The following is a 10,121-nucleotide window of genomic DNA, read 5'->3' as shown; positions in this document are numbered from 1 at the left end:
GAGTGCATGAGAAAAATACCCTCACAATTTCTCTTTCATTTTAAGAATATTGAGATTTTACTAAGCTGACCCAATGAATAATGGTCCTTTTGGTACTATAAAAAGCACTTTTAATTTTTAAAACATATTCAACATCTCTTTTATGCTTTCCACTGATCAAAAGACAGAGTGATTTTTTAAAACTTTCAAAAGTGTATATCAGTGTCTGGTGATATATACTGGTGAGTGCCTGGTCTCATTTTGATTTAGTGATTCATGAAACTCTAGAGACATGAAAGTTCTGACGAGTCACCACATACCCAATGCTAATATTTCTGAACAACTTCCAAAGCATAAAGCTATCTGTAAATGTAATTCTTGAGAACTAGGATGACTAGACTTTGCTGAATATAGGAAAGTCACAAGAAGAAAAATTCTGGAGTCATCTAAAGAATACTGGGGTGTATGAAAAGCTATACATTCCTAAGACCAGAGTCAGACTTCTCAACTTGGATTCTTAAAGAGAAACCATTTATTAAAACCTTGTTCTTGAGAAGCTGCTGCTGCTGCTGCTGCTGCTAATTCGCTTCAGTCGTGTCTCACTCCATGCGACCCCACAGACGTCAGCCCACCAGGCTCCCCCGTCCCTGGGATTCTCCAGGCAAGAACACTGGAGTGGGTTGCCATTTCCTTCTCCAATGCATGAAAGTGAAAAGTGAAATTAAAGTCGCTCAGTCATGTCTGACTCTTAGCGACCCCATGGACTGCAGCCTACCAGGCTCCTCCGTCCATGGGATTTTTCAGGCAAGAGTACTGGAGTGGGGTGCCATTGCCTTCTCCACATGAGAAGCTAATACAAGCTAATTCTAGAAAAAAGAATTGAACCTTTTATTGTCAGCTTAAAAATCATTCCTAAATTAGCCATGTCAGGCCTTCCTGGCAGCTGTCACTCTTCACCAGTACTATTTGCAGACTTTAATAAAAAACGTATACATGAATGAAATTTAGTTGGATCAAATTTAGAGAGTATATTTTTTAAAGTCATATTTAAATGCTTTAAGAATAACTGATTACTTGGAAGAAATTAAAATACATGTAAATATGTGTGCATGTGCTCACATGTGTGCACGTGTTATATATGCTCCCTTCAAGCATAAAGAAATTGTATGGCTGCTCACCTGAGCATGCCACTTTTTAGTTAACTCAAGATGTTCTCTCTTTTCTCATTGATGATGATTATAAATAGCTCAGTTTTTCTTCCACATCCCATCTTGCTCTTGTAAGCCTGAGAATGATCACAAAAATTTTACAAAGTTGACTATTCTGAGGAATAATCTGAATTGACATATACTTGAGTAGGTGAATACACTCGTTCAGTGATGGTTCACAGAGAAATGAAATGGCTAGCCCAAAGTCACAGCAAAATTGATAGTGTATAGTTTAAATTCTGCTTTTTCAAAAAAGAATATTAGAATATCTGGACATAAGACGTGCAATTTTAGAGAGGATGAAACATTTATCTTAAGAAGTATTTTCCTAACAAATTTCAGTAATTATGATCCAAATTTTTGTTATTAGTATTTCATGTGTTCAGAATGGACAAGATATATTTCCTGCTCTCTATTTCCATCTCTGAGCACATATACTTAATTTCATAATACAAACACATACATACACACACACACAAGCATAAATAGACTCTTTAAATATACAAAGTATAGTTTCAATTGCAACTTTTTAATATGACACAGTAGTAGTGAGCCAACAAAATTAACTTTGTTTTCTATAGCTTCATAGAAAGGGTATTAAACTCAGTAATTCTGAGCCTGTTTCACTTAGAATCCTGTTTGAATATATTATGAATTTTTGCTCCTGGAAATTCATTCAATATACTTCAAAATATCAATTTCTACAGTGAAGAAAGAAGTTAATATTCCCCTTTAAATCAGTAGTTTTGACCTGACTTAATACATTCAATAAATATACATAATTAGAAATGGTCTACACTACCCACTGCACAGCAGTGAAAGAAATAATATAAGCCCAAAGGACAACAATACAGTTTTATTTTAAAGAGTATAACCAAAATATTGAATATTTGGAAAATATATACCTAATGTCATCTATATTGCCATTTTTCTAATGGCAGCACTGTTAGCATTATGGGATCATTAAACTTTATATTTCAATTACTTCTCTTTTAAAACATTCTGAAATGCAGGATCTCTCTAGAGACCACATTTATTCATGTTAAGGTTTTACTAATTTCAGCTATTTTAATTCAAAAGACAAACTCTCTTGGTTTATATTCATGATGATTATTTGTATAAAAATCTTTGCTATTTTCTGTTGATAAAACATATTCTGGAAGAACCAGGTATTCAAAATTTTGTTTGTATAATCTTTAAGTAAAATTTTGGTATGTGGAATGAAGTAACTTTATAATTTTGTAATCTTTTTATGCAATAAAGCTTCACAGTTTCACAAAGTTTCACAAGCTATTTTCAAAAGTAAGTATTTGCAATTTTCTCTGTCAAAGACACTAAGCTTTAGACTTCTTTGAACACATGTTGAGAACAAGTTGAACAATTCAGTTCAACCAAGCACACTGATCCACTCAAGGTATGATTGAGATGAATCTATCAGAGTTTTGCCATATATCTTTAATTATTCATTTCTATCTGCTTTATTCTTTTATAGATAAAAGAAAGTTTAACTGTTTAAATTATTATAATATTCTTCAGATTCTTATCATATAATGTGCACTTGGACCTTTAAAATTCATAAAGAACAGAACCAAAATTATTTAATTATTTATTTTATAGATCATATGCCATATATGTGCAGTGGATTATAGATATTATTCTACGGAGGAATGTTAATATTTTTATTTTCTTCTTAAAGAGAATAGACAGAATGAATATTTTAACCATATTTAGACTGTGATAATTGATGGTAACATCAACTATGTAAGTAAAATTTTCAATTTAATGCAATTTTTTAAGGCACTATCTTAGAAATTAGCACTTAGTGCTACGTTTTCTAGTTAAATATTTATGGCTTTATTAGGTAATTTAATGTTTCGAATAACAAACCTTACCTCAAAAAAAATATACCATAAATGTTAAGATTCTCTATTTTTCAAAGTTATTGATATGTGAGGTTTGTCAAAACACCACCAGACCTAAACTCAAGGAACATCCACTGTCCTAAAATGCCATAAACTTGGGCAAATCACATCTCTCTCTTGGCTTCATTTTGTAAAGCAGTTTTTTCAACAAGAGAAATTTTATTCTGGGTTGATATAGAAGTACACTGAAAATTATTGTTTTCATAACACTTTCTAAGAATCTACTTTTCCTCAGTTCTTGTTTTCATCTGTAACTATAATAAACCGGGCAAGGAGGAGTGGCAGTTGCTCTGTTTGTTTCTGTGTATTTGTGTTTCAAAATAAATTAATATTCATTTCAATGTAGTTTTGTTGAACCCCATGCACTCAAAAGTGCTGTTAATGATCTCAGATGCATAGCTTACCATTATCTACTTTAAGAGTTTGATCTATTTCAGTAGGGCTACCATTTCAATTGAACATCTTCATTACAATGTTTAGTTAAATTTTTCATTACTTACTGCTGTAATACCACACCCATCCCCAACAATGTCACCGCGATTTCATGACCATAAACACAACTCTACGGAACACATATAATATCAAAATGCGTTTTAAAACACATTTCTAAGAAGTGAAATATGTTTTCATTTTGTTTCAATCATGGTAATGCCTGTGGTCTTTAAAGGATGGTCTCTGGGATTTAAGACCTCTGGAAAAGTTTTAGAACCACTGTTTTGAAATGCTAGCTCTTTAAGAATCTTTCCTGGTGATTCTTTTAAATAAAAATCACCATGCTAATACAAACGCAAAGAGAAAATGAAAGAATGGAACTGGATTTTAATTTTCTTTTTACATTACTAGCCTTCAGGAGGATCTCAAAATACAAGCCAATTCTAGAATAAAACAGAATGAACTTTCTTTACTAATATTCACAAATATTGTATAAATACTACCTTGCAATAAAAACATCAAGACTTGCTAGATTTTTATATAATATTTTGTATTCTCTTTAATTTTTAAGAACAATTTCTTATATAGGTTTCTCTTAGGGATTTATTATCAGGGATTACTTTTCTTATTTACAATCATATATAAGAGGAGAAAACAAATTTTGTGAAGAATAGCTCAGTATTTCAAATTACACTGAGTTGGAGATAATTTCAAACTCAGTGCTTTGTCTGAAAACATTTTCATTAGTTCTTAAGTTTGGGTTATGGAAAGATTTGGAATATAGATCATAAAAGAGCAAATTACATTTTTCAACACTCATGCTGCTGCTGCTGCTAAGTCACCTCATAACTGGTATTAAAAAGGGCAAAGTCTTCAAATGCTTGTTAAAACTTTCTTTTGAGAAAGTAATCATGTAAAATTGGATAGTAAGATGACACAGAGCCAGAACTTTACCTCTCTTTACTAATTTATTCTAGTAACAAGGCCTTGGCAGTCTCACAATCTTTGCACTTTTTAATTAATTTCACCAAATAAAGAATAATTGGCATCCACCATTACTTATTAACAAGTTGGAAATTTGTGACTATTTTTCTTCTCTAAATACATTCCTATCTGTGATCTTTAAAATACACTGACTCCAAACTTATTCTCATGAAAATAGTATAACACGAAACACCTTCATTTGAGATGACTGTTACAGAAAGGGAAAATACTCAGAACCCAAATCTCTCTTTTTTTATTTATAAATACTTGCATCACTTAGTTTTGGATCAGTGTAACAAGAATGCACATTATGTCTTTGGGGATGACAACAACACTGACAAACAGTCCCTGTTATGCTTGTCGTTATGTTATTGCTAAATCACCCACAATATCATGACCTGATTTTAGTTACCAGGGAAAAGCCAAAACGTGGATTTTAAGTTTCATTCTGATTACATACATATAGCCAGCACTTAGAAAACCTTTGAAAATGATCTATGTCCAGTGGTTTAAAAAAAAAAAAAAAAAGGAAAGAAAGGAGGAAGTAAGGAAGAAAAGAAAGGAAGGAAAGGAGAAAGGAGGGAAGAAAGGCAGTAAGGAAGGAAAGAAGGGAAAAAAGACATCTTTTAATGCCTTAATACAATTACACAATAGGCCTGACATTCTCTATGCTGGTATAATAACCAAGTGGCAAGTAACATAGAAACAGTTATCCCTGTGAGATCCCTGTTGCATGCTTTAATTAAAAGTAAAAAATATACAACAAAATCAACCCTTGGGTAAATTGCTCTTTGGTTTAAATCTTCATTACCTCCTGGAATTTTGGTAAAATCACTTTGTTTTTAAATTAAGCCAGCCCCTCCTTTACTAGATTACAAAGTCAAACAACAAAAAACAGACATAAATTTTAGGATGAAAAGAGTTTTGTTTGTGTGTCTGTGTGTCTGTAAGTCCAACCCCTATACACAACCTGTTAAAAAAAAAAAAAAAAAACAGATGCTTTAACATAGTGCTTTATTCCAACTTAATCTCATCCTTGAATGAACTTCCTTCAAGTTTCAACCATTTAAGGAAAAAGAAAAAGAGCAGTCAATTTCCTCGTGGTTGTAATTTAATTAAGTAACCTTTCACACTGAGAAAAACCCAAAAGCAAAAGGGTCATTAATCTTTCTAGTGATTAGAGACACCTCTAGAGCTTCAAACATTTACCTCTCCTTCCCCGCAGTGGAAATGCTTTTAGGAGGATCATGGTTCATACCTCACATTCCCTGGAGCCAGAGATGGTATATGTGCAGGGCCCAGATCCATTAACGGATATATCCATGGTCTCAGAGTTTGTAGGCTTGTAGTCCACATAATACTCCTGTAAAGGGGAATTCATTTGTCTCTCAGACTCTCTGGTCTTTTTCCGCCGCCTCTTCATAAGAGAGTGTTGCTGAAGTTGTTTCATGCTGGCTGGGTAGCGTTTCCAAGACACATAGATTACCAAGAGGATCATAGCCACCGAAAGAAAGAGAGCCACGCTCCCTGCAATAATTTTGTGGAATGAAACATGCTCATACTCTTGCTCTGTGCCAGGAATCTGAAACCCCGGGGAAGGGCTTGGTGTTTCAAGGGTGGACCGGCTAGGATCAGATTTCAAGGTTGTAGGTTTAGGGATAATCAGAGGCTTCTGGGGAGTTTGGGGTACCACGTGTGATTTTTCTGTGTTGACCACCTGGACTTCAGAGCAGATATTATATGTTTCCACTGCATCACTAACCTTTTCACCTTGGATGTGCTTAGGTCCTGCACATATCATGGTGCTTTCCTTATTTCCTTTGAAATTCTTAAGCCAATAAAATAGAGGACAAATGCTCCGACTGCATTCCCACATATTCCCAGACAAAGTGATGGATATTAATGATATCCATGCATTGACAGTTTCCTGTGAGATGTTGGTAAGCTTGTTGGAATCCAAATTCAATTTTTGCAAATTGGGCAAACATTTAAATGTGCCCGGCTCAATTCCTTGGATATCATTCCCTGATAAATCCAAGTTGTGTAAGGAACTCCAAGTCCATGTCAAGCCTTGGCTAATGGAGCGAATTCTGTTCCATTGTAAGTAAATTGAACGGAGGTTGAAGAGACGTGGAAAATGAGCAAAGTTGATCTTGGAAAACTGATTGTGCTCCAAGTGGAGCTCTTTTAACTTCAAAAGGCCAGCAAAAGCATTTCGTGACAAGCTTCGAAGACGATTATAACCCAAATCCAGAAAGTCAAGATTTCGACAGTCTTGAAAAACTCTGATTGGTACAGTCTTTAATGAGTTAGATCTCAAGTGCAAAATGATAAGTTTCCGAAGGCCTTTAAATTGTTCAGATTGCAATGTCTGAAGCTTATTGTAGGAGAGGTCCAGACTGCGGAGATTGGGAACCGGGTGAAATGTTTTATTGTGCAGATAGGTAATTTTGTTGGAGCTTAGAATTAATTCTTTCAGTCTACGGATGCCTTGAAATGCATCTTCATCCACTGAGCTAATGTAATTATGGTCAAGATAAAGCCATATAAGCTGGTTAAGGCTGGCAAACTGATTGGATTTGAGTTTCTGAATGCTGTTGAACCTTAAGGATAAGCCTTGTGACCCTCCAGAAATGTTCTCAGGAATATCTGCAAAAGCATGAGACTCACAGTACACAATTTTGCCATCACATCTGCAGTTCTTTGGGCAAGCTCTCTGAGCCCCCGTGAGCATAACAAGCAGCAGTGTAGGAAGTAGCACTAGCACCACACGCATGCCTCTCAGCTGCGTAATTAAATGGAAACCTACAATATTAAAAAGAAGACAAATGCACATTGTAAAGCTATTAATGTAAATCACCACCAGCTTACCAATATCAGGGGCATCTCATCTAGTGTAGTAATGGAACAGTTGATTTAAGAACAATGTATTTGACACTTAAAGCCTTATTTTCTTCAATATTGCATGCTTACTATTTAGGTTTCATGCTTTCTTTCTTGATTTCCAAATTGCCACAGTGTCAGAGAACTAAGAACAGCTTCCTGAGTTTCAGGAGTTCATATGCACATTAACACTGGAAAACATCCATCCTATCTTATCACATAATGACAACATTTAATAACATCTATGTTTGGCTAGTCACTCTGTTGGATACCAGTATCAAAAGGAAGAATATTAAGTCTTCTGGTAATGGGAACAATGTGACTTACTAAGCCCTATACTTGTACATCTTTCTTAGTTGAGCAAAGAGGCTGTGTTTTGGCAAAGGAGCTTCAGTAACTGTCAAGGTAACCCAAGTTTGCCCAGCTTGAAATTGCATCCCTATTGCATAATGATGTAACCATATAGGAGCTCTGATAAAACAGCACTGGGACCAGTATACGCAACCAATGAAGCATGGCATGCAGACTAGTAACAGCGGGGAGTACTGTCAATGTATTAATAAGCATATAAGCTCTCAACATTCAGGAAGAGATTCCTACTAAGGTTCTCCTATACGGTGATCACCAGCTGAGAGTCCTAACTACTGATAGCACAGAATGCTCCAAAGTTATGATTATCAAATTTCTAATAAATATTTGCACAAAATACAAAATAATCTTGTGAAGTTCTTGTTGTTTTTCTTATATACTTAACATAGTTGCTTTTCCAAATTTTGAGGATAAACAAAGAGAGAAACAGCAGACTACTAACCTCTCCCATCCCAAACTGCTCAAATTTCTCACTGACTTTTTTTCTCCCCTACCTCCATTAACTTCAGAAAATCTGCAAAGTTGCAATCTATTGGCACTGATACTGCATTTCCAAGTCATAGCATGTTAAGGGACTTCTTTCCTCTGTCAACAGTAGATTTATTATTTTTTAGTGGTGAGAAAAAAAAAGTACCTTGTGCTGCAGTATTAATCTTAAATATTCATGTTTTTAAACAACAGGCAATCAGCCCAATTCTTAATTTAAGAAAAGAAACTCTGTTACTCAACAAATTAAATTTTTTTTTTTTAAATCTCAAACCCCATCTTGCTCTCTGTCCTCTTGCCAGCTACAGACTCATTGAAATACATTCCAGCTCTCCCAGACAGGAGAAAGGGGTGGTGGGGGTGGGGGGAAGCCAGCCACACTTGAAAAAATAAGACTGGCAAATGACTGCTGGATATTTGGAAGCTGTGTTGAGTATTCATCCTCAAAGATAAAAACAAGCCCTTGTGCGACCTCTGATAAAGTAATGACCCCACCCCTACACACACGCAGTAAAGTGTTGACAATCTTCCTGACAGCAACCAGAAATACAAGCATGGTTAATACTATCAAGAAATAGAAGCAAATATATCATTTATCTCATGCTCAATTCCCAAGCAAGAATATGCATACGGAAGAGACAGTCATAAAGATATTTCTCCAGAGTCTGTTTAAGTCCGTGTTATGCATTTACAGTTTAAAAAAATAAAGGAAAATGATCTAAAAATATAATAGCAACTATAGTGAGTCAACTGGCAAACTCCAAGGCTGCCGCTTTTTGCCTGTTTTGATGTTTTTTATCAGCTAATGCCACGACTGAGAATAGGAAGCCGAGAGGATCAGCTTTGCTAAGAAGGAAACAACAAAAGTTCACTTACCCATCCTTTGTCATCCAAAACGGTTCCCCCCTCTCTTAGCGTTCTTCTTCTTTGGTCTCTCGTGCTGAAACCACCACCACCTTCATGACACAGTGTGGCTGTCATTCACACAATTCTGATCCCGCATGTGAGCTAGCAGCCCCACACAAACTTCCCCGGAGAGGACAGACAAAAAAATATATATATATATATATATATGTACATGAAAAAAAATTCAGCATGGGGTGGGATGGGGGGCAGGGAGGTGGAAGCAGTAGGGGGTTGGGGGAGGGCCTCTAGGCTCTGAGCATCATTGTGTAATTCACCAGAGATCCATCAGCAGTAATTGGCAATCTGTGCAAAAGAGCTACAGCCCATCTCGAAGGTAACCAACTTCTCTGTAAAAAGAGAGGAGAAAAAAAAAAAAGAAAATCTTCAGAATACCTGGCATTCCTTATTGTGCTGGCTTTTGCCATTCCCAGATAAAGCAATTCATCCTCTGGATTTTCAGTTCTTCCAGCAAGTAGGCCTCCTGTGCTGTATGAGACCCCAGTTTAAAAGCTATGCAGGCTAGGTTTATCCATTTAGCTGGTCAGGTTTAAAGTGTTTTGTAGCTGTGCTGAGAGGCAGCCCTTGTCTAATTCAGAAGGCTTTCCAGAGACTGATGATGCTCAGAGCTTGTTGGTGCTAATGCTTGAGTTTGTGATACACTGAGTGCCCTCCGCTGGAGAAAACAGATTGCACATTAAAGACGGGAACAAGTGAGCCTGTCAGTGGTGTGCAGCCTTCCCTCTCTCAGAAAGGGAAATTAAAGGTACAGGATCACTTTTTTTTTTCCCCTCTGATAATATATATTATGAAAGGTTTATGCCAAAGAGCTTTATTCAGTGATATCAAATATTAAGATAAACACTGCCCCTCTGAATACTAAGGAATTAGTAGTTTTTAGTTACTTTGACTTGAATTTTTTTCTATATGTATCACAGGGGATATAAATTTTTTA

General features: G+C 35.6%; 1 protein-coding gene across 1 annotated transcript; it reads right to left on the bottom strand.

Annotated features, from left to right (window-relative positions):
* Positions 1 to 4,762: 4,762 nt before the first annotated feature.
* LOC120851309 (leucine-rich repeat transmembrane neuronal protein 4) lies at positions 4,763 to 9,289 on the bottom strand. The gene is made up of 2 exons (XM_040223994.1): positions 9,140 to 9,289; positions 4,763 to 7,330 (listed from the first exon to the last, which is right to left on the bottom strand). Exons 1-2 carry the CDS (start codon positions 9,141 to 9,143, stop codon positions 5,778 to 5,780), a joined length of 1,557 nt encoding a protein of 518 aa, XP_040079928.1. The 5' UTR covers positions 9,144 to 9,289; the 3' UTR covers positions 4,763 to 5,777.
* Between the last annotated feature and the right edge of the window lie 832 nt (positions 9,290 to 10,121).

This window comes from Oryx dammah, unplaced genomic scaffold, assembly GCF_014754425.2.
Source record: "Oryx dammah isolate SB20612 unplaced genomic scaffold, SCBI_Odam_1.1 HiC_scaffold_25, whole genome shotgun sequence".
NCBI classification, from domain to species: domain Eukaryota; kingdom Metazoa; phylum Chordata; class Mammalia; order Artiodactyla; family Bovidae; genus Oryx; species Oryx dammah.
Note: the sequence above shows the minus strand (reverse complement) of the source record. Positions and strands in the feature narration are given on the sequence as shown.